Source organism: Oryx dammah, unplaced genomic scaffold (assembly GCF_014754425.2).
Source record: "Oryx dammah isolate SB20612 unplaced genomic scaffold, SCBI_Odam_1.1 HiC_scaffold_25, whole genome shotgun sequence".
In the NCBI taxonomy this organism is placed as follows: domain Eukaryota; kingdom Metazoa; phylum Chordata; class Mammalia; order Artiodactyla; family Bovidae; genus Oryx; species Oryx dammah.
In genome coordinates, this window is record NW_024070209.1 from 77,683,900 (window position 1) to 77,709,464 (window position 25,565).

At 45.8% G+C, this 25,565-nt stretch overlaps 1 protein-coding gene across 1 annotated transcript in view; it reads right to left on the minus strand.

Annotated features, from left to right (window-relative positions):
• LOC120852285 (b(0,+)-type amino acid transporter 1-like) overlaps positions 1–23,655 on the minus strand; it is a 40,812-nt gene extending 17,157 nt beyond the window's left edge. The window contains 1 exon segment of the mRNA XM_040225704.1: positions 23,570–23,655. Within this exon segment, the coding sequence (XP_040081638.1) occupies positions 23,570–23,655 (86 nt within the window).
• Positions 23,656–25,565: the final 1,910 nt, after the last annotated feature.

Sequence of the window (25,565 nt, forward strand, 5' to 3'; positions counted from 1 at the left end):
GGTTCTTCACTTACCAAGAAACTCCACAGTGGGTGGAGGGAGGGCAGGGAAGAGCCTATGTAAAGATAAGAGGGTCTGAGAACCTGGGCCAGACAACGCTTTGGGCTCAGAGGGAAGGAAGGATGAAAAGAAAAAGCACCTGTAATTCCAGTACCCAGCATGCTGTCACGTGTTGACATGTGTTCCTGAAGTCTTTTTCCCCTGCCTATATGTTCTGTTAATTTATAAATACCAGATTATACTGGATATACTATTTTTTACTGTGGCAAATATACTTCACAAAAAATTTACCATTTCAAGCATTTTAAGTGTACAATTTAGTGGCATTGTTTATGTGCTAAATTGCTTCAGTTTTGTCCAACTTTTTTAGAACTTATGGACTGTAGCCTGCCAGGCTCCTCTGTTCATGGGATTCTCCAGGCAAGAATACTGGAATGGGTTGCCATGCCTTCCTCCAGAGGTTCTTCCCTGACTCAGGGATCAAACCCACATCTCTTATATCTCCTGCCTTGACAGGTGGACTCTTTACCCCTAGTGCCACCTGGGAAGCCCCTCAGTGGCGTTAGTTAAGTCCATTCAAACTGTTGTGAAACCATTACCATCACCGATCTCCAGAATGTTTTTATCTTCCCAGACGGAATCTCTGTCCCTTAAACATTAACTCCCCCTTCCCTGCCTCTGCACACTGTTGTTTAACCTTTTGTTTTGTTTTCACTTAAAAATACCTTAAGACTTGTCTTCAGTGGCTTTCTCATGACTATTCTCAAAAACAAACCAGAACTTTCTTTCTCTGAATCTCAGCCCGTGTGACAGGTTGCATCAGTCATGGTGCCATCTTGGTAGAAGATGTCAGCACGAGTTAACCAGCCAGCGTTAAGGGAAACTAAAATTTTAATCAAGGGAGTCTTCCGGGAGCATATCTATCAAACACATCTTCCATCTGGCCTGAAGCTTAGCCTGGCCATCCCTCAGCCACTTTGTGCGGGGGGCGCTCCGCAGAAAGAGAGAGGCAGTGGAACTTCCCTCAGCAGAGCTGAGGGGTCCTGAGAAAAAGTGAGCCTGCTGTCCGCCAACCCAGCCCCTCAGCGAGCGAGAGACAATCAGACGCGACAGGGGTTCTGTCTAAGCAGTTCCGCTTTATTGTCGTAAGCTCCTGGTTTATATAGGCAACCAGGGGGGTTTTGTGAGGGACTTTCCATAGTTCTAAAAGTTAAAGGTCAGATAACCACGTGCTTACATCATAACAGGGGTCTATGGTGATCACGCGTTGTCCACGTGCACGGAAATCAAGAGAGCCAATCAAAAATTTTGACAAACAACTTAAGCAGCACCCTCATCTCTTCCGCCAGGCGCCATCTTAGCTCTAAACTGCAAAGCTAGCCCTTCTTTTTAAGGTTTCCCATTTAGGGCCCCACAACTTTGGTGACACCACATTGCCTCCTCTCAGTGGCAACCTACTGATTTCCCACACAAAGACCAAGGGCATCCTGCTACAGAGCATGCAAGAACGTCCAGATCTTTTCCATTCTATATGAGGATTTGGGAGAGCACTAGCTCAGGTTCTGCCCCTAAAAGACTATACATGTGGACATTTGCAGAGTCTGTCCCCATTTGCCAAGGTCACTGCGCACACCTTTCTCCTCCCAGAGTTCCAAACAGGGAGCAGGGTAGAAAACCCTTCTGTTTTCAGTTTTCCTTTTAATCTGTGTATCTATATAGCTCCCAGACTCTTTTGTTGACCATGATGGCTACTCCATTTCTTCTAAGGGATTCCTGCCCACAGTAGTAGATATAATGGTCATCTGAGTTAAATTCTCCCATTCCAGTCCATTTTAGTTCACTGATTCCTAGAATGTTGACGTTCACTCTTGCCATCTCCCGTTTGACCACTTCCAATTTGCCTTGATTCATGGACCTGACATTCCAGGTTCCTATGCAATATTGCTTTTTACAGCATCGGACCTTGCTTCTGTCACCAGTCACATCCACAGCTGGGTATTGTTTTTGCATTGGCTCCATCCCTTCATTCTTTCTGGAGTTATTTCTCCACTGATCTCCTGTAGCATATTGGGCACCTACTGACCTGGGGGGTTCCTTTTTCAGTATCCTATCATTTTGCCTTTTCATACTGTTCATGGCGTTCTCAAGGCAAGAATACTGAAGTAGTTTGCCATTCCCTTCTCCAGTGGACCACATTCTGTCAGACCTCTCCACCATGACCCACCTGTCTTAGGTGGCCCCAGGGGCATGGCTTAGTTTCATTGAGTTAGACAAGGCTGTGGTCCTAGTGTGGTTACATTGACTAGTTTTCTGTGAGTATGGTTTCAGTGTGTTTGCCCTCTGATGCCCTCTTGCAACACCTACCATCTTACTTGGGTTTCTCTTACCTTGGGCGTGAGGTATATCTTCACGGTTGCTCCAGCAAAGCGCAGCCCCTGCTTCTTACCTTGGATGAGGGGTATCTCCTCACCACTGCCCCTCCTGACCTTGAACGTGGAATAGCTCCTCTAGGTCCTCCTGCGCCCAAGCAGCCACCGCTCCTCGGACATGGGGTAGCTCCTCCTGGCCGCCGCCCCTGACCTTGGACGTGGGGTAGCTCCTCTCGGCTGTGCTATGTGCGCCGTCGCAGCCGCCCCCGCTATATGTGCTATGTGAACAGAATGATCTCTGTTTGTTTCCAAGGCAAACCATTCAATATCACAGTAATCCAAGTCTATGCCCCAACCAGTAACGCTGAAGAAGCTGAAGTTGAATGGTTCCATGAAGCCCTACAAGACCTTTTAGAACTAACACCCAAAAAAGATATCCTTTTCATTATAGGGGACGGAAATGCAAAAGTAGGAAGTCAAGAAACACCTGGAGTAACAGGCAAATTTGCCCTCAGAATGCAGAATGAAGCAGGGCAAAGACTAATAGAGTTTTGCCAAGAGAATGCACTGGTTATAGCAAACACCCTCTTCCAACAACACAAGAGAAGACTCTACACATGTACATCACCAGATGGTCAACACCGAAATCAGACTGATTATATTCTTTGCAGCCAAAGATGGAGAAGCTCTATACAGTCAACAAAAACAAGACCAGGAGCTGACTGTGGCTCAGATCATGAACTCCTTATTGCCAAATTCAGACTTAAATTGAAGAAAGTAGGGAAAACCGCTAGACCATTCAGGTATGACCTAAATCAAATCCCTTATGATTATACACTGGAACTGAGAAATAGATTTAAGGGCCTAGATCTGATAGATAGAGTGCCTGATGAACTATGGAATGAGGTTCGTGACATTGTACAGGAGACAGGGAGCAAGATCATCCCCATGGAAAAGAAATGCAAAAAAGCAAAATGGCTGTCTGGGGAGGCCTTACAAATAGCTGTGAAAAGAAGAGAGGTGAAAAGCAAAGGAGGAAAGGAAAGATATTCCCATCTGAATGCAGAGTTCCAAAGAATCGCAAGGAGAGATAAGAAAGCCTTCTTCAGTGATCAATGCAAAGAAATAGAGGAAAACAACAGAATGGGAAAGACTAGAGATCTCTTCAAGAAAATTAGAGATACCAAGGGAACATTTCATGCAAAGATGGGCTCGATAAAGGACAGAAATGCTATGAACCTAACAGAAGCAGAAGATATTAAGAAGAGGTGGCAAGAATACACAGAAGAACTGTACAAAAAAGATCTTCACGACCCAGATAATCATGATGGTGTGATCACTCATCTAGAGCCAGACATCCTGGAATGTGAAGTCCAGTGGGCCTTAGAAAGCATCACTACGAACAAAGCTAGGGGAGGTGATGGAATTCCAGTGGAGCTATTTCAAATCCTGAAAGATGATGCTGTGAAAGTGCTACACTCAATATGCTAGCAAATTTGGAAAACTCAGCAGTGGCCACAGGACTGGAAAAGGTCAGTTTTCATTCCAGTCCCAAAGAAAGGCAATGCCAAGGAATGCTCAAATTACCGCACAATTGCACTCATCTCACATGCTAGTAAAGTAATGTTCAAAATTCTCCAAGCCAGGCTTCAGCAATATGTGAACCGTGAACTTCCAGAGGTTCAAGCTGGTTTTAGAAAAGGCAGAGGAACCAGAGATCAAATTGCCAACATCCGCTGGATCATGGAAAACACAAGAGAGTTCCAGAAAAACATCTATTTCTGCTTTATTGACTATGCCAAAGCCTTTGACTGTGTGGAACACAATAAACTGTGGAAAATTCTGAAAGAGATGGGAATACCAGACCACCTGACCTGCCTCTTGAGAAATCTATATGCAGGTCAGGAAGCAACAGTTAGAACTGGACATGGAACAACAGACTGGTTCCAAATACGAAAAGGAGTACATCAAGGCTGTATATTGTCACCCTGCTTATTTAACTTATATGCAGAGTACATCATGAGAAACACTGGGCTGGAAGAAACACAAGCTGGAATCAAGATTGCCGGGAGAAATATCAATAACCTCAGATATGCAGATGACACCACCCTTATGGCAGAAAATGAAGAGGAACGAAAAAGCCTCTTGATGAAAGTGAAAGTGGAGAGTGAAAAAGTTGGCTTAAAGCTCAACATTCAGAAAACAAAGATCATGGCATCCAGTCCCCTCACTTCATTGGAAGTAGATGGGGAAACAGTGGAAACAATGTCAGACTTTTTTTGGGCTCCAAAATCACTGCAGATGGTGACTGCAGCCATGAAATTAAAAGACACTTACTCCTTGGAAGGAAAGTTATGACCAACCTAGATAGCATATTGAAAAACAGAGACATTACTTTGCCAACAAAGGTCCGTCTAGTCAAGGCTATGGTTTTTCCTGTGGTCATGTATGGATGTGAGAGTTGGACTGTGAAGAAAGCTGAGCGCCAAAGAATTGATGCTTTTGAACTGTGGTGTTGGAGAAGACTCTTGAGTGTCCCTTGGACTGCAAGGAGATCCAACCAGTCCATTCTAAAGGAGATCAGTCCTGGGATTTCTTTGGAAGGAATGATGCTAAAGCTGAAACTCCAGTACTTTGGCCACCTCATGTGAAGAGTTGAGTCATTGGAAAAGACTCTGATGCTGGGAGGGATTGGGGGCAGGAGGAGAAGGGGGCGACAGAGGATGAGATGGCTGGATGGCATCACGGATTCGATGGACGTGAGTCTGGGTGAACTCCAGGAGATGGTGATGGACAGGGAAGCCTGGCGTGCTGCGATTCATGGGGTTTCAGGTAGTCAGACATGACTGAGTGACTGAACTGAACTGAACTGATATAGCTCCCGCATCTGATGTGGAGATAGGAAGAGGAAGTCCAGACACACATACCCAACTTCTTATTTCTCTTGTCTCTCTGTTATCCTCCCTACATACTTCTGGGCCAAAGAGCTCAGCTCTCCACCTCCAGTCTGGGTGAAACATCCTGTCCTTCTTCGTCCCTCTGGCTAGAAGCCTTGTGAGAGCAGCAGCCATGGACTGAATGGAAGCTTTTCTTCTTTGAGCAAGAAGCTCTGTGGTGAGTATATCAAGCTTGTTTCTTGAAATGAGAGCTAGAGAACATTCAGAAAGCTTGTGTGTTTGTGCTCAGTCTTTCAGTCGTGTTAGACTCTTTGCAACCTCACAGACTGTAGCCTACCAGGCTCCTCTGTCCATGGGATTTTCCAGGCAAAAATACTGCAGTGAGCTGCCATGCCCTACTCCAGAGGATCTTCCCGAACCAGGGATTAAACCCACATCTCTTGCTTCTTCTACATTGGCAGGCAGATTGTTTACCACTAGCACCACCTGGGAAATCCAGAGGGCATCCAGAAAGTCCGAGGTTACCAAAGACATTGCTTTAAGATCTGCAAGTGCTACCCTCACCCCTGACAAGCAGGATCTCAGCAGGCCAGGGGGCCCCTATTCTGTGCTACTTTAAGGGGAAGATGGCAGAGTCTGATGAAGGGTGGGCCAGCTACTAGAGAAACAAACACTTATTCTGTTTTGGCAAATTTAAAGAAAAAAGAAAAACCAAAATGAGACAGATTTTTGAAAAATGAAGAGAGAGAGAAATTTGGTGAAACCAGATGCCCACAAAACCTCAGAGCCCAACTCTCCATCAGGGACATCATGGCTGTTGCTGAAATGAAAGCAGTCGGGCTTGTGGAATCATGGATGAGAGGGGCTGGCCTTGCATTGGCCCATGTGCGCAGTTATGCCTAGGCCAGCCACCGGAAGTTCCATTCCTGGCCTTCCCACGCTCCAGCCAGGGAAGTGGTATTTCTTCTGTAAGTGGTGTTTCTTAGACCTTGCCTCTTGCTGGGCTTCCACCCTCTTTTGGAAGGAATAGGAGCTACAGAGCCAGCCATGTCAGCTCAGCTAAAGCAGGAGGAATGGACTGGTTCTGCAGATTGCTGTGGCTGAGCTCAGAGAAAGTGACCCCAGGATCCAGGGATCTGCAGGATGCTGGTCAGGGGCAGTGACTTGCTACCAAAGGCCCTGGCCTCCCAGGCCCGGGTCCTCAAACTCCTCTTCACTAGGGCTGTTCTCAGAGCCCAGAGGAGCTGAGGCTGCCCCTGGGTGGTCACAGCTTTGAAGCTGGCCTATGTGTGCATGTGTGTGTACATGTGTGTATGTATGCATGTGTACGTGTGTGTGTGCATGTAAGTATGCCTGCATGTATGGACGTGTGCATGAATATAAGTATGGTATAGGGGAGTTGAGGGAGAGGCATGGGTTGCAATTGGGGCCTGACCCCAAGTAAATACTCTGTTGTGGGGGTTCCCTCCCAGTACGCCCCCTCTCCCACCATATCATTCCATATTTTCCCCTTCATCTGGAAAAACTTAGTTTCTCTTGGCCAGACATGCTCAGACGCAGCCTCTTTGACCTGTGGCCACAAGGAAACTCTGAGAGTCTCAAACATGGGGTCTCACGCACCCAGGCAATCAGGCCCAGGTGAGGCTTCCAGGTGGGGTGGGATGGAGCAGCCTGGGGTCCAGCCTGGCTTTTGACACCCTGGACAATCTGAGAGCCTGTATTTCCTGGAAGAATCCTTTCAAAAACGCCCTGGGACATGAACAGTGGGGATAAGGCCCAGTTCCAATTTCTAAGGCTCTGGAGCCCTTGAGAGAGCAGAGGAAAGGGACTGTCAACTCAAAGATCTTGAGGAGGCCCTGGCTCTTCTCTGAGCCTGAAACACCCTATCTGTCCAAGGTCATTCAATAGGCTACTGTGTCTCTCTGCTTCAATCAAGCACAGTGAAGAAGGAGTAGTCCCTGCCCTCTCTACTGAGCATGGCGTTCCTACCTCACCCCATCTATCCTACCCCTAGCCTCACCCCTAGACAGAGGTAGAGCACTGGCAGAGGCTGGGAGGGTGGACGCTGGGTCTGGACTGTGAGTTGCTGCCCTCTAGTGGTCCCAGAGGGAGGGAGGGAGAGAGAACTAGATAGAAAGGAGAGAGTTGGGGAGAGGGAAGGCACAGGGAAAGGGAGAGAGAAAGCCCTCAAAGCACAGGAGGGCAGAGGAGGCTGGGGTGGGGAGGACACAGGAGATGGAGCAAGCTGAAGCGGAGAGGTCTCCACGTGGGCACCTCCGTCCCTGGGCAGCGCTTTTTCCCGCCACATGGTCCGTGTTCCTGCCTGACTTGCACGCCAGCCACCAAGAGCTCTTATCTGGTTGAGTGCAACCAGGGCTCTCACTCAACTCCAAGAGCTCCAACCGAGATGGGAATTCCTGAACCCACTGGGGTTTTTGCTGGGTTGGTCCAGGTGTTTCCTCTTGAGAGATACCCTCTGAAGGGCAGCAGCCAGACGGGTCAGCTCGGGTTTCATCTCTCCATGCCTCCAACTGCCCCATTGATCCTGATTTCCACTCCACATTTATGTTTCTGCTAAATCTGTATTTCTGTCCTTGAGATTCCTCCAGAACTTCAGACCTATACACCCAGCTGTCTACTGGATTCTCCATCTACCTGTCCCTTAAACACCTCAAAACTCAACACATCTGAATCAGAACTCATCACCTTCCCCAGGCCCTCTTTTCCTACCAGCCCTGCCAGGATTCCTTGATCATTCTCCATTTTTTCTAAGAGGTGTACCCTCTGGTGGCCAACAAACTCTCCCTCAGGAAGGACAGGTTTAATCCCCAAATGCTAGGAGTGCTGCTGGCAGAAAGCCCTCAGCTGTCCATCTGCCTCAAGGATATCGTCAGCAGCAGGGACCCATCTTAGCTATGCCCACTCCTTTCTCAGTGAAGTCTACATCCAAAGAACCATCACTGTGGGAATCGAAAGCCCCGCCCCATTACTGGGGTTGGTGCAGTTCTGCAGGGTCATCCACGTGTGGTCAGCTGGGCTTGCTGTTGAGGCTGCATTGTGGCTCACTTGTCCATCTTCCCATCCTGCTTCCTTTCCTTCCCTCCTCCAGGGGCTGATGCCAAGAGAGCTACCTAATCAACCTGTGGAACTGGAATCTGTCTCAGAACCCCCTTTCCAGGAAATGCATTCTGGGCGCAACCCTGAGTCCTGGCCAATGTCTCCTCCTCCCCACCCACAATCAAGAAAAGCAGGCCAGTCTTCCTTGCCGTATGCCCCAGGTCCCACCGCATCCCTCACACCCTCTGCCACCAGCCCAGGTCCCCTCCACAGACAGTGCTCACCCTCAGTTCCTTCCAGCTCAGGGAGCCAGGTTCATCTTCCAAAGCACCACCCTCCTCCCCAGAGATGCATTTTAACTCCAGCCCGCGTACCTCACTCAGGGGTCCCCATTGTCTGAGCCAAACTGTCTCACAGCCTTTCCCTCTCTAGACCAGACAGGCCCCACCACACTCCCAGAGCAGGCCAGCCAGGGGCATGGTCCCACGTTGGAGCAGGAGGCCGGGTGGTACAGACTTTAGCCCTGCCTGGTTGCCCGTAGTAACGGGATGGAATCTCTCTGTGTCTGAGGCTCCCACTCAAGAGGCCCCTCTCTAGGCTGCGATGATTAACAGTCGTGAGCGGCACCAGGATCCATGAATCACAGACAGAGATGGATGCCTGGAGCAGGGTCAGGGCACAAAGGCAGTAACTCAGGTTCCCCCAGACTCACACAGTCTGCCGCTCACACAGTCCCCAGGCCCCTGTGAGGACCCGGGACATGCCTGTGCCCAGTGAGAAGTGAGGATGAGGCCGGTGCCCTTCTCTGACAAACGACTCCATTTTTTCTTTTCTCGTCATCTAGACTTTTCTTTCTCTTACAACACTGAACTTTATAGAGTCAGATCCTGTGGCACTGATTGATCTTAGTATCTCATATGTAAAATCAAGCCCTTAAAAGTCACTCACTCTGAGATTCAGAATTCTTTTTCTTTCTATATTTTTGCGGGTTTTCGTTTCTAACTTTGGCGGGTATATAAAAATTGTTTTAATTTTTGCTCTTTCAGTTCATTTCAGTCGCTCAGTCATGTCTGACTCTTTGTGAACCCGTGAATCACAGCATGCCAGGCCGCCCTGTCCATCACCAACTCTTGGAGTCTACTCAAACTCATGTCCATCGAGTCGGAGATGCCATCTAGCCATCTCATCCTCTGTCATCCCCTTCTCCTTCTGCCTCCAATCCCTCACAGCATCAGGGTCTTTTCCAATGAGTCAACCCTTCGCATGAGGTGGCCAAAGTATTGGAGTTTCAGCTTTAGCATCACTGTGTTTTTGAAAGAATAATGTATTTGCTCTTTGCTCTGTACATTTTGAAGTGGAATTTAGACAAAACTATAAAATTCTGCTCTTTTAAAAATTAATAATGTACATTTTCACCTTCATAAATTATAGAAGCATTTTGCTTTTAAATGAAAAAGATGTGTATATACAAATCCAAACTTTTAAAACAACACTTCATTTTGATGTGATTTTCAAGGAGTTGTGTGTCTCTTCCATTATTTAATTGATTCTTAATGTTCTTCCTAAATATTTTATCTTTATTTCCAAGGTTTCTGGTTCCACATTAAAATTAGGGCTCAGAGTGACCTGCTTAAAAAACCCAGTTATATTCTTTACTTAGAAAAGACATCCAAATAAAGGTCCTTTAAATCAATTAGTAACATATATGTTTACATGTATGTTTATGTACGTTTGAAAAATTTATGGAGGGATACAGAAGAAAATGTTAACTATTGTTGCCTCTAAGGAGTGAGATTGAGGAATGAATATACGGTTCTGTGGTTGCTGGCATTTCTGCTGGCAAGTACTGTCAAGAGGATATTTTTTTTAATATCCATCTTATTTATAACTTTATTTATTCATTCATTCATTTTTGGCCATGCTGGGTCTTTGTTGCTGCTTGGGCTTTTTTCTAGTTGTGGCAAGTGGGGGCTACTCTCCAGTTGCAATATGCAAGTTTCTCATTAGGCTGGCTTTCCTGGTTGCACAGCAAGTGTTCTAGGGAGCTTGAGCTTCAGCAGTTGAGGCACGTGGGCTCAGTAGTTGCAGCTCCGAGGTTCTAGAGCACAGGCTCAATAGTTGTAGTACATGGGCTTAGTTGCTCCATGGCATGTGGAATCTTCCCAGACCAGGGATCAAATCCTGTGTCTCCTGCATTGGAAGGTGGATACTTTACCACTGAGCCACCAAGGAAGCCCGGTATTTGTTTTTCATGTGGTTACTAAAGCAGAAGTCTCCTTGGCTGGTATAACTTTGTAGTTGCAAAGAGACAGAGTACAGTGCATTCCATTTTTTATGTGAATTGCAGTGAAGATGATATATCCTTAAGCCAGGAGCTGGAACAATGACTTCCTTAGCAGGCCATTTCTGTGGTGTGAGGGGAGCCATACCCAGAAGCTCAGCCCTCAGTCTGCCCCTCCTGCCCTTCCAACAATTTTGTAATCACCTAACTCCCCTGTAATAAGTCTCTTTCTATTTCAGTTTCTGGAGTCATTTTCATTATCTGCAAGCATACCTTAAACTGACACAGTGGGTAGAGAGGAGAGTTACAGGTGTCAGAGGCACTCTTCATATGATATTACCAATGTCACCAATGGATATGTTTGCATGATTTACCCCCCAAGAATGGACAAGATGCCCTGACCCAGATTCTGTCTTTGCACAGCAATACTGGTCCCTTCTTTTTCTTAGTTTCTCAGACGCTTCAATAAGATATCGCTGCTCATGTATTAGTCAGGACTGTTTAGTTGTGAATGACAGAAACTGTTAATTCAGTATACTACAGGCCAAAAAACAAAACAACAATATATATATATATATAAATATATAAATATAACGTTAGACACAACCAAACAGCAAGAAGGGTCAGGATAGATCCATCTTTTCCTCTCTTCCCCTTAACTTTCTTTCTCTCACTGTTTTCCTGTCTCTCTGTCATGTAAATCTGTACATGTTAGCTTTTTCTCTCCCAGGCTGGCATTTTCTCACCTACAAAAATGTCATTATGACTGCTGGCAGCTCATGGCTCATATCATCATAATTTGTAAGAGAAAGGAGAGGGACCTTCCTCCCTCGACTTCAGTTTGAAAAAGCCCCAGGGAATAATTCTGACTGAATTAATTTGGTTCACATGCTTGTCCTCTGGATAAGTCACTATATCATGAGAGTGGCCTAGCCTGGTTCAAGCAGGGTCTGTAACTGGAAAAGATGAAACTATGCAAATGACCACAATAATGTGAACTACTGGCTGCTCAACACTCAAACAATCCTATCTTTATATGTATATAAAGATATGTATATATAAGGGCTTCCCTGATGGCTCAGAGGTTAAAGCATCTGCCTGGAATGTGGGAGACCCGGGTTCGATCCCTGGGTTGGGAAGATCCCCTGGAGAAGGAAATGGCAACCCACTCCAGTACTCTTGCCTGGAGAATTCCATGGAGGGAGGAGCCTGGTAGGCTACAGTCCACGGGGTCATAAAGAGTCAGACATGACTGAGCGACTTCACACACACATATATATATAAATTTATATATATATGAATCCTATCTTTATATATATATATATATATATGCAATTCTAACAATGGTCATGCTTAGAAATACATTCAGTATGATAGATTGTTTCAAAAACAGCTGCAATAATTTCTTTCCATGTGCCCATGTCTTCAGACAGTCCTAGTGACATACTAGTAAATTGGTTCTCTGGAAAAAAAAAAAAAGCCCTGGTTGGTAGCATTTGCCAATTTCTGTGGTATAAATGTTCCCACTGTGGGCGATTTCAAGCTACAAGCTGTTTAACAACTAGTGTGAAAAACTCCTAGAAATTTAACAATCAGTTCTCAAACTCACATCATTCCATCCCCTCCCATAATAACTTAGGGTTTGGCTGTATGTCACTTTGGGTGATAACAGCAAACTTGAAGCCAGCAGAGGCTTAATAAGCGCTTGCATGTTGAAGCTCACCCTCTCTCACTCCCCTTGGAACCCTGACATCAACCACACGAATGAAGTAGGTGGTTGAGAGGGGCGGTGAGAGACACAAAACTAATCGTCCTATTCTCCTAGCCAACAGCTAGAAATGTGAGGAGTTATTGGCCTCCAGAACTGGAGGGAAAGCCATAGAAGCTTATGAGAGCCCAGCAAAGGCTCATGGAACTATCCACTGAACCCAGCCTAAATTGCTGACCCACAGAATCATTGATTAATCACTGTTGAAAAGCATCTACTTCTGCTTTACTGACTATGCCAAAGCCTTTGACTGTGTGGATCACAATCAACTGTGGAAAATTCTGAAAGAGATGGGAATACCAGACCACCTGACCTGCCTCTTGAGAAATCTGTATGCAGGTCAGGAAGCAACAGTTAGAACTGGACATGGAACAACAGACTGGTTCCAAATACGAAAAGGAGTACATCAAGGCTGTATATTGTCACCCTGCTTATTTAACTTATATGCAGAGTACATCATGAGAAACGCTGGACTGGAAGAAACACAAGCTGGAATCAAGATTGCCCGGAGAAATATCAATAACCTCAGATATGCAGATGACACCACCCTTATGGCAGAAAGTGAAGAGGAGCTAAAAAGCCTCTTGATGAAAGTGAAAGAGGAGAGTGAAAAAGTTGGCTTAAAGCTCAACATTCAGAAAACGAAAATCATGGCATCCGGTCCCATCACTTTATGGGAAATAGATGGGGAAACAGTGGAAACAGTGTCAGACTTTATTTTTGGGGGCTCCAAAATCACTGCAGATGGTGACTGCAGCCATGAAATTAAAAGACGCTTACTCCTTGGAAGGAAAGTTATGACCAACCTAGATAGTATATTCAAAAGCAGAGACATTACTTTGCCAACAAAGGTCCGTCTAGTCAAGGCTATGGTTTTTCCTGTGGCCATGTATGGATGTGAGAATTGGACTGTGAAGAAGGCTGAGCACCGAAGAATTGATGCTTTTGAACTGTGGTGTTGGAGAAGACTCTTGAGAGTCCCTTGGACTGCAAGGAGATCCAACCAGTCCATTCTGAAGGAGATCAGCCCTGGGATTTCTTTGAAAGGAATGATGCTAAAGCTGAAGCTCCAGTACTTTGGCCACCTCATGCGAAGAGTTGAGTCATTGGAAAAGACTCTGATGCTGGGAGGGATTGGGGGCAGGAGGAGGGGGAGACGACCGAGGATGAGATGGCTGGATGGCATCACTGACTCGATGGACGTGAGTCTGAGTGAACTCCAGGAGATGGCGATGGACAGGGAGGCCTGGCGTGCTGCGATTCATGGGGTCACAAAGAGTCGGACACGACTGAGCGACTGAACTGAACTGAACTGTTGTTGATTCGTCTCTAAGTTGTGTCCGACTCTTTTGTGACCCCATGTACTGTAACTTGCCAGACTCCTCTGTTGATGGGATTTCCCAGGCAACAGTACTAGAGTGGGTTGCCATTTCCTTTTTTCAAGGGATCTTCCCTGACCCAGGGATCAAACCCCTCTCTCCTACATTGGCAGGCAGATTCTTTACCACTGAGCCACCTGGGAAGTCCATATATCCTGCTACAGAAGCTAAAAAATATTCCTCAAACTCCCTTCCAGTTTGGGTGTGGGCATATGATCTTGGTTCTGCCAAACAGATGCATTTACCTTTTGAATCGGAGAACTGTGATGTGAAGAAGTAGGAAACCCATTTGGTTTACTAGTGGTGACAGTTCTAGGGACAGTGTCAGTATCATTGGTGTGGGCAATGCAAACTTCAGGGTTTCTCCCAGGATCTTCATCACATAATTTCTATGTAATGATCTGGAATATTGTCCCTGTCTTCATAGCCTCCAAGCCTAGTTTTTCAGTCTTCTTTCCTTCCTCACACACACAATACTCCTACCATGTTCTATAGAGTTTGACGGGCAACAGAGAAGCTCTGTGGTCCAACTGTCTGGGTTTAAACCCTAACTTTATCACTAATTGGCTGTGTGACCTTAAGAAAGTTCCCTAACCTCTCTATGCAATTTTTCCATCATAATGTACAGTTAACCATAGTATCATAGTATCAACATTAGTATCATAGTATCAACCATAGTGTCAATCACATACTATCAATGTGGGGTTAACCATAGAATGGTAATACTATGGTAATGGATATATTACGATAAAATACATAGTAATAGATACTATGACAACAGCTATTATTATTGTCATAAAGGTTGTGGTAAGGATTACATTGGTTTCATACAAGCAAAGAATTTCAAATGATAGTTGGCAAAGTTTAAATGCTTAACAAATGCTGTGTATGTGCTCAAGTCACTCAGTGGTGTCCAACTCTTTGCAATCCCATGGACTGTATCCCACCAGGCTCCTCTGTTCATAGGATTTTCCAGGCAAGAATACTGGAGTTGCTATTAATAAATGTTAATAAAATTAATAAAAGTTGCCACGAATAAATGTTAGTACTGCTTTATTACTTAATGTCATAGTAATAAGTCTTTTTATGCATGAATCAGTTTCTGTTGCTTACAACTAAGAATGCTGCCAGAAACAATGTCACCAATAGAGAGTTTATAGCATACGATGCAGCTACTTATTAAGTTTCAAGTGAGCCACTTGGCTGCTCAATGCTCTATTGACAGGGGGGATTCACTTTGTCCAGGTCCTCCACAGCCCTTGTTGGGATCTGCTCTGTCTTAACAGCTCCCCTGCTATTGCTGCAAGTGTAAGAAGCATGGGGAAGGCTTTGATACTCCAGCACTACTCTGGAGCCACAGGGCACCAGAGAAGATGTCTTGAGGCATTTTGCCTAAATGTGTCATGCTGGCATTTCTACATTTCTATGCTGAATCATGTGCTGTCTGCACGATGGGAGGATTCTATGACTTGATGTGCTTTCATGGGCCTTCCCCATGGAAGTAAACACAAGTTCCTCCACCCTCAGATCCCCAAACATATCTGGAGTTCTCTTGTCTCCACATGACTCTGGTCCCAATATGTGCATGTATGTGTTACTGCAGGTCCTCCAAGGAACAGATACCAAGATGAAATGTACAGAAAACTTATCAGAAGAAATTTCAGTGAAAGAAAATGAGGAGGAAGTCAGTAAAGGTGGGAAGAGATGTCAATCCATGGTATATGTCTGACCTGCAGTGAAGAAGAAAGTCAAGGAAGGAAGAAAAGTTGGGAGGAAGCTTGCTGTTCAGTTAGAAAGAAAGTGAGTGGGTATTTCTCAGGCCACAGTCACTCTTTCAAGAGTCCTCTGTCTCCCAGGAATGGGCCTGAGTACCCCAGCTTACTCAGTAATTGGCTGGGAGAAGCTGTGAGAAGCACAGCTCCACGGACCTGCAGAAATGGATATTAGAGGAAGGGGAAATTTTCAATATAACATCCTGCTACAATTTCCAGTACTCTTGCCTGGAAAATCCCATGGGCGGAGAAGCCTGGTAGGCTACAGACTTCACTTTCACTTTTCACTTTCATGCATTGGAGAAGGAAATGGCAACCCACTCCAGTGTTCTTGCCTGGAGAATCCCAGGGACGGGGAGCCTGGTGGGCTGCCATCTATGGGGTTGCACAGAGTCGGACACGACTGAAGCGACTTAGCAGCAGCAGCAGCTACAATTTGCTAGACATAATGAGAAAAAAAGCTAGTTCCTTTACTATATGTGGGGCTTTCCTGGTAACTCAGGTGGTAAAGAATCCGCCTGCAATTTCAGGAGACCCCAGTTTGAGTCCTGGGTCTGGAAGATCCCCTGGAAAAGGGATAGGCTACCCACTCCAGTATTCCTGGGCTTCCCTTGTGGCTCAGCTGGTAAAGAATCCGTCTGCAATGTGAGAGACCTGGGTTCGATCCCTGGGTTGGTAAGATCTCCTGGAGAAGGGAAAAAGTACCTACTCCAGTATTCTGGCCTAGAGAATTCTAGAGCTGGACATGACTGAGCGACTTCACGTTTACTTTACTATATGTAACTTTTTTAAAATCCAGATGGATTAAAGAGATAATGCAAAAATGCTATAAAAGAATGTGAAGAAAATTTGGAAGAATTAAAAGACAGAAATATATGGAAAAAAGATGTCTGAATTCTAAATAGAAAAAAGAAGATATAGCTATCAGAGTCAAAAGTGATTCTCTCTGGGACAGAAGTGAGAGGAGTGGGAAGGAGTGGAACCAAGATCGGTAATATTTTGACTTTTTTAAACAATTAAATAAAAATAAAGTTAATTCATGGGCTTCCCAGGTGATCCAGTGGTAACTCTAGGGTTTCAATGCAAGAGGCACAGGTTTGATCCCTGGTCAGGGAACTAAGATCCCACAAGCTGCACAGCAGAGCAAAAAAAATTTTTTTTAATTTAAAAAAAGAGACTAAGAGGACATTACATACTACTTTTTCAACAGATTTAAAATTTAGGGAAAATAGATGACTTATATGCTAAACCATTAAATAAATTAAAGCAGAAGTTTAAAAAATTATAAGAAAAAAAGGTCTAGGTGACTTTATAGGAACATTCTGTCAAATTTCAAAGCATAGAGCATTCTAATACAAATTATCAGAGAAAAGGGAAAACTGGAAACATTGCCCAAATTATTTGATGAGGTTAGAACAGTCTTACCACTACCAGATAAGAACAGGTCAAGAAAGAAAAATTTTAAAGTTAATCCCATCTGTGAATACAGATGGAAAATTTCTGAAAGTAACATTAGAGAATTGAATCCAACATGTGTCTTTTATTTTTTTTGGTTTATCATGATAAAAAATGGTTTACCTCACCAACACAAAGATGTCTAAATTTCAGAAAACTTATTATAATTAATTTACCATATTAACTCATTAAGTGAAAAAAAAAATACTATCTCAACATACTAAACCAACATTTGCTAGAGTTTAATACTGTAAACCAGGGCTTCTCACAACCCCTCCTCGAGTTGGACAATTTGTTTGAATAGGTCACAGAAAGCAGGGAAGCACTAGTTTACTGATTTATAATTACGAACATAAGAAAGGATGCGGATGAACAGTCAGATGAAGAGGTACATAGGCAAGGTCTGGAAGAGTTCCCAGTACCAGAGCTTCTGTCTCCATGGAGTTGGGGTGTACCACCCTATCCTAACCCAGGAGCTCCCTGAAGCCTGTACCTTCGGGACTGTTTTGGAGGCTTCATCACCTAGGCATGATGGATAGTTCACTCAATCTCTAGTCCCTATCCCCTCCCTGGAGAATAAGGTTTGGGACTGAGTTCCAAGCTTCTGATCATGCTTAGTCTTTCTAGTGACCGGTTCCCACTCAGAAGCTCACCGAGAGTTCACTGCATTAAAACAAAAGATGCTCCCATCACCCAGGAAATTCCAAGGGATTTGGAAAGCTGAACTCTGCTAAGAGGCTCTTATCAACCCCCATCACTTAGGAAATTGCAAGGATTTTAAGAGCTCTGTGTCAAGAATGGGGTCAGAGAGCAAATAACAGCATAAAAGATGGTCTTCACATCTTTATCACCCAGGGAATGACAAGGGTTTTAGGAACTTTGTGGAACTGGGATCAAAGACCAAAGGCTGAGACCAACACATGTTTTTCTTAGTATTTCACATATACCATTCTTCTTTCGTCCTTACAGTGATTTTATGTGGTTGACAATCCTCCATATTTACTTTCTAATTATTTTTACTTTATTTATTTTTATTATGTATTATAGTTATTTATTATGAATTATTTCTATTTATCTCTAGTTACTGTTAATAAAATTGCTGTGTGTTTTCTGTCACCTGATTAGACTGTGACAGACAATCTGGGACTTCCAACTGATAGCTGGAATGGGAGGTAGTCTTATGGAACTGAGCCCTTAACCTGTGGAGTCTGTTAGTGTCAGAATTAAATCAAAGGACACCCAGTCGGTGTCCACCAAAAACTGGAGAATTGCTTGGTGTGGAAAATCCCTCACCTTTGGTGTCAGAGGTAGTGTGAGTAGTAGTCAGGGAAACAGGAATCTTTTTCAGCATAAAAAAAATTTATTTCCATTTTGAAATTTCATATTCAGCCAAACTAAGAGACATAAAATCCACAACTCAAAAATGCATAAATGCTACCAAAAGCTGCTAAATTTACTTCATAATCTTTATGAAGCTAATACACTGTGAAAGCCTCTAGAGTATGGAAGTGAAATGCAAACCTGCCCCAGGGTAACAGATCCCAGAAACTCCAGCATGAAGACTTCCTTTAGGTAAAAGGCTCAACCTGAGGTGATGAACTGGTATCCCTCACATACAAGAGCTGTGATACAGGCTTCCCAGGTGGTGCTAGTGATAAGGAATCTATCTGCCAAAGCAGGAGACATGGATTCAAAATCTGAGTTGGAAAGACCCCCTAGAGAAGGAAATGGCAACCCACTCCAGTATTCTTGACTGGAAAATTCCATGGACAGAGGAGCCTGGCAGGTTATAGTCCATGAGGTCGAATAGAGTCGGAACAACTGAGCATGCACACATGCAAGGTAGTTAATGAGGACGGGAGAGAAACTTCTTTGAGAAAAGTTAAACAACCTGGTAACAACTAACATGAGAAAACCATTAACAAAACTTTGTCCCTTGAAACAAACTCCAACAAATAGGTCAACAAGGGAAGTTCAAAGGCAGCCAGCATTAATTCAAAGGACAAAAAAAAAAAAAAAAAAAAAAGACAGGAAATTGCTGCTAAACTTACCAGCTTACAAGGAATCATCTGTTTGCCAAGAAACAGGTGAAAATTTTGACCGAACATGTGGCCATTACTTTCAAAGACTTAACAAAGAAATAGACTCAATAAGGAAGAATGAATAAAATAAATATGTAATCCCAGAGAAGAAATAGTCAGAAGATAAGAGAAAATAATCTTGCACATTTGCAGAACTCAGAAAAGAGGTACAAGAAAAAAAATCACAGAAATCAAAACAAAAGTAGAGAAGTAATAGGGGAGTGGGGGTAAAAATACAGAAAAAGTGCTTGAGAATAGAGATCAAACAAGCATAGAAAATCTGAAGAAATAATTTCTAGATAAATCCTAAAGACATTGAAACACAGAGAAGACAGTGGAGATGCAACAAGCACAGAATTGGAGTCCCCAAAGAAGGAAAACAGTATCATAGAGCTGGACAAATTGTGCAACAAGTTCCTGAAATAAAAGGCAACTTGGCACACTGTGCACCAGGGGAAGTAGACACAAAGTGGTCAGTGAGTGCTGGGACATATTACATATTAAAAATAAAGTAACAATCCCTCTTCCTCTTTCTTTTCCCTTTCCCTTCCCATCAATTCGGTCCAGAAGTCACTTGGTGGCACCGAGCAAAACAGGCATGCACAGGTGGTCGGGGGTGGTGGGCTAGGCTACAGCAGCAGTAGCATTGGAGCATCAGCTGAGTAAGGACGACATGTGAGGGAAGAGTGCAGTGGACAGAATGTGTCCTCCCAAATTCATATGTTGAAATCCCACTCGCAATGTGATGGTATTAGGAGCTGGAGCTTTGGGAGGTGATTAAGGCATGAGGGTGATGCCTTCATGCGTGGGGTTAGTGCCCTTGAAAACAAAAGGGACTCCAGAGAGCTCCCTCCCTCTGTTTTCATGACACAGTGAGAAGCAGGCAGTCTGCAATCTGGAAGAAGGTCCGCACCAGAACCAACTCTGCTGATACTCTGATCTCAGACATCCAGTTTCCAGAACTATGAGAAACTCGTGTCTGTTGTTTACATGCCACCCAGTCCAAGGCACTGTGGATTTCAAAAAAAAAAAATTCACAACCTAGAAGTTGAGAGTTATATTGCATTCAGTGGAAATTTTTAGGACTTTAGCCCAGGAAGTAGCATCTCAAGCAACCCTGAGAAAACTGTTCTGAGGAGGTGAAGGGGGGGACCTAGGTTATTTAGAAGGTTTGCAACAAAGGGCAGGTAGTCTGAACATCAAAAGATTATTGCTAATTAAAGAAAATGGGATATCCCAGGTTAAGGAAATTAGCACTTTTGTACGTATGGAAAAAGATGCAAGAGTCTGGGCTCACTGAAATCATTCCTCTGATATGCACTTCACCTGTCTGAGGCCTCTATCCTGTGTTTTCACATCCTGAGTTTCCTCAGGGCTCACCATAGAGAGTGATTGCAATCTTATGGCTGCTGCTGCTAAGTCACTTCAGTCGTGTCCGACTCTGTGAGACCCCATAGATGGCAGCCCAGCAGGCTCCCCGTCCCTGGGATTCTCCAGGCAAGAACACTGGAGTGGGTTGCCATTTCCTTCTCCAATGCATGAAAGTGAAAAGTGAAAGTGAAGTCGCTCAGTCATGTCCCACCCTCAGCGACCCCATGGACGGCAGCCCACCAGGCTTCTCCTCCCATGGGATTTTCCAGGCAAGAGTACTAAAGTGAGGTGCCATTGCCTTCTCGGTTGATGGCTGCTAGATAGCAAGTATTCTGTTCCTTCTTGAGTGTCCTCAGGGCTCACTGGCTTACATTCAGTTCAGTTCATTTACTCAGTCGTGTCCGACTCTTTGTGACCCCATGGACTGCAGCATGCCAGGCCTCCCTGTCCATCACCATCTCCTGGAGTTTACCCAAACTCATGTCCATTGAGTCGGTGATGCCATCCAACCATCTCATCCTCTGTTGTCTCCTTCTCCTCCCACCTTCAATCTTTCCCAGTATCAGGGTCTTTTCCAACGAGTCGATGACTGTGATATCCTGTTTACCAATATGGCAGGAAATATTGCATTTCTCAGCACTTTGTTATAGCAGCCTGAACTAAGACCAAAAGTAACTAGTCCTAGGAGGCTGGAGCCCAAGGAAGGAGCCACATGGGGAACAGCTGGCTTGCAAAGGGTCTCACAGCCCGAGTGGAGTAAGGTGAGGGTCCAAGTTGGAGCGTAAGTGGATGAGGAGGACTTCCTTGTGGTGGGACAGCTCAGCACTGGGTGTTGAGCCCGAACAGCATGTGAATGGCCTCAGCACATTTGTCAGCCTCAGATAAGAGGCTGCCCGGGGCCTGGGGCTATGAGGCACAGGCAGGGTTAAAGGGCTGTGCATGCTCAGCAAAGTGCACCCATGGCAGCACCAGCATGTAGGTAACAAGAAAGGCAGGCGTGGAGCCATGGATAGGGGAGGTGTAAATGGACATCACCTCCGGCCCCTGGACTCAGGAACCCGGGTGCCTAGCTCAGCCCAGCACACAGCGCCCAGCATGACCAGGAGACCACAGACTGCTCAGACCATGGGGCTGGCCCCACGGCTGTCTGCGGGGACCAACACAAACTTGGAGACGTGAAGTTGCCAGAGCTGATCAGGAACGCTGCGCTGCAGGCCAATTTCCATCCCGCCCCAGGGTCCCACCCCCAGGCCCTTGTCTGCCATCCTCTCACTTCGATTTCTCCCCCCCATCCCAGGACTTCAGTAGAAGCTGCCTTGGGTTGATCAGAAGCAGATGATTTGAGCCACCTGCAAGAGTTAATGACCGCAGCAGCCCAAGGGCATTTGAATCAGAGATAAGCAGGTGGCTCTGAAGACTCTGGTTCCTGTTCTAGGCTCTGTGTCTGGCACCTCACTGACTCAGACTCGTGTAAACTCGGCACATAGGTTCCCAAGACATCTCAGCCAAGTTCCAGAAAGGAGAGGTTTTCATACAAGCTCCCAGGATTCACTCTCTATAATGCCATTGGTGAAGAGCTCGTTGAAGAGGATTTTGAACTTAAAATGTAAACTCCAAACAATCGCAGATGGAAGGACAGAGTTCTTTGTAAGGGCAAATCAGCAAAGATATTAGGAGGCACTCCTTCTGGGTCAGACGGCATGGGATGAGGGTCGCAGGTGAGAAAGCTACAGAATCAGTGATGAGGAAGAAATGGACAGGACTAGAAAGGGATGTTTTCATTAGTCACACTTGGATAAGGGTTTCAGCCATTTCAGAGGTTGGAGGATTCTAGAACAGAGTGGTAATAAATTTTCTCTGCCATGGTGGAAATGTTCTCTGTCTGCACTAATACAGCAGCACTAGGAACACAAAGCTAATGAGCACTTGAAATGTGACTGGTGCAGCTGAGGATCTGTATTTTTAAATTTTATTTAACTTTCATTCATGAAAATATTTAAATAGGCCCATGTGGCTAGTGGCAACCACAGCAGACAGCTCAGCTCTACAGAACTGGTGACCATTGTATAACTGACTGCTGATGTACTGGGTGAGTTATGGTTATTTTCAATTGTCTCAGATAAGAATAATTTTTAAAAGTATTTCAGATACAATTTTTAAATAATCTTTAATTCGTGTAAGTCGAGTCTGCAGAGCTCTGGAGTCACCTGTAGGCAAGTTAAGTGAAGTCATCTGCTGCTCGTGGTCCAGATGGTGGTGTCCAGAGAAGGGGGAGGAAATGAGGAAGTGCTCCCCAATGGGCATTACTGGAGCACAATGATGAACAGTCCCTGTCTTGTGTAATGAAGAAGCTTGGTGAATAGGTCAAGTGCCATGGACACTCCCCAGTGGAGTAGAATTCCCCAGGGATCCTGTCCCCACCTACACCTGCATCGAGGGTACCTCTCCCTGGCCTCAGTGCCAGCACCCCTCATGCAAAGGCCACAGCTCCATAGAATGTTTTCCATGTCCAAAGCTGCTGCCTGAGGTGTTGGAGGAGCTAGGTTCCAGGTACAAACATTGCTGATTTTGTGAAATACTTTACCACCCCCGCCCTGGAGCAACCCTACTTGCTTCACCCAAAAGCTCAGACTTCAGCAACATCTGGTTGCCATGAGAGGTTATTAAAAAAAAATCAAACTAATTTTTAAAAATCATGAGATCTTCCTCTACCTCCTGCCTCCCTCCCTCTCTCTGAGGTGGAAGCCCTTTGGGTAAGCCTCCCTTCAGGTATTTTGAGGCCCTCTGGAATGCCTTATTGTCTGTAGTTTACCCTTCATATCACTCACTAGCTTCCCCCACTTGGAGCACTGAGGTTCAGGCACATCCCCAGTGCCCAGATTCTGCAAATGCCAACCTCTGGCCAGGCCTGCTATGGATCTGGGTTCTTGCCGAAGAATCATACATAAATATTGCTTAAAAAAAGAGAAAGTGCTGTGCCCAGAGCTCAGAGTGTTCTTAAAGAGAAATGGAAAAGGCCAAAAGCCCAGTAGATGTCTCTCTCCTCTCTGAAGTCTGAGAATAGCAGGGCTGGAAGCCTCCCCAGAGATGACCCAAAGTAATGCCATAGTTCTCCTTGTGAGGACAGACTCAGACTCACTGGGCTGGTCGTTGCCAGAACTCAGGAAGAGTTGCATGGGCCCGGCAGGCAGTGCCATATTCTGGAAACCAGATCCCATCAGCCATGGCGTGTTCTTAGCCTCACCATCCAGTTTCAGACATCCACCCAAGTGTTTACACCTCCTCTCAGCTACCAGGGAGAAGACAGTTATCACACAAGTGCTCTCACTCCCAAAGTCCTACAGAAGTCTGGGCTGATCCTGAGGCACCGTGCCTGAGAGTGAATGAGTGAGGCCAGCCTGTGACACCTCAGGGTGGTCACACCCTGCTGGAGACTCTGTGGATCTCCCACTGCCCTCCAGGCCTGAATTCTGGGTGTCAGCAGCTAGGCACCATTCTAAACTCCCACACCATTGACTGGAGAAGGCTCCCGAGATATCTTCACCCATGACCAGCACCCCTAAACCCCCTGCACTGAAGAAACACATCTTGTTCCATTGTCTGTGTCCCCACCAGGCACATGCACGCATGGTTAGTTGCTCAGTCATGTCCGACTCTTGCAACCTCATAGACTGTAGCCTGCCATGGGATTCTGTCCATGAGAATCTGTCCATGGGATTCTCCAGGCAAGAATACTGGAGTGGGTTGCCATTTCCTTCTCCAAGGGATCTTTCCAGCCCAGGGATCGAACCCAGGTCTCCTGCATTGCAATCAGACTCTTTACCGACTGAGCTACGAGGGAAGCCAGCAAACCACAAAGCCAATGCCCAGGCCAGGCTCCAGGGCAGCGAGGGGAGAGTCTGTCAGCAGGTGGAGCTCTGGGTACAACACACAGGGCAGCAGGTGATGGAGCTGACCCTCCGGCATTCAGTGGGTGAGCAGCAGTTAGGGAGAGGGGACGAGGAGTCCTCCCGGTGAGGAGCACTGGTAGGAATCTCCAGAGGCTGCGTGGTGCCTCCTTGGGTCAGCAGAGCCTCGTTGACCCAGGCAGCGCCGATCCCTGCTGGAGGAGGGGAGGCAGCCATGATACCTCAGCTGCTTCCCTCACAGAGAAAAGGTAGACTGAGGGGGTCTGAAACATGAAGGGGGTCTGGGCACTCTCCTGAGCCAACTTGGGTCCCTCCCTGTGGTCCATATCCCAGAATCTTCAGCTCCTAGAACAACCCTCCAAGGCAATGGTCCCCCACCTTGTTGGCACCAGGGACTGGTTTCATGGAAGACAACTTTTCCATGGATGGGGTGGGGTGGGGATGGCTTGGGGATGATTCAAGTGCATGGACTACAGCCCTCCAGGCTCCTCTGTCCATGGAATTCTAGTCTCCAAGTAAGAATACTGGAGTGGGTAGCCATCCCTTCTCAGGGGATCTTCCCGACCTAGGGATCGAACCCTGGTCTCCTGCATTGCAGGCAGGTTTTATTGTTTGTTTGTTTTTTTACTGTCTGAGCCACCAGGGAAGCCCCTATTATTACATCAGCTCCACCCCAGATCATCAGGCATTAGATCCTGGAGGTTGGGGGCGTCTGCTCTAAGGCCTAAAATCGTGCTTGGCACATGGCATATACTCAGGAAATATTTGCCCAGTGAATGGGTGACTCTGAAAGTTAGACTCTACTTTCCTGCTGCTGCTGATTTCCTGGCAAAACTAGGTTGCAGCTTCTATCTTTGTGTGTTGGGACAAGGTCTTGTCCCCTCATTGTCTCAGTTCCCGGTCCCTGGCCCTTTGCAAGAACTCTGGGACCATCACAGTGCCCTCTCTGCAAGTCTCACTCGGCATGGACAGAATCGGAACTTGGGAAGCCGCCAAGATTCTCTAGTGTGGGCAGAATTTTGACAAGTCTGGGCAGAATCCTGGCATCACTCCTGTCAGACAGGTTTAGATGGCTCTGTTTCACAGCGCCTGCACTCCTAAAGAGTGGCATAAATATCTCACAGCCCTCCCTCATCTCAAATGCCCTTTATGGGACAGCTGCCAGCTGCAGTGAGGTCAAAAGCAGAGCCAGACAGCACCCTCCTTGATGGCTTCCCTTCAGAGGGT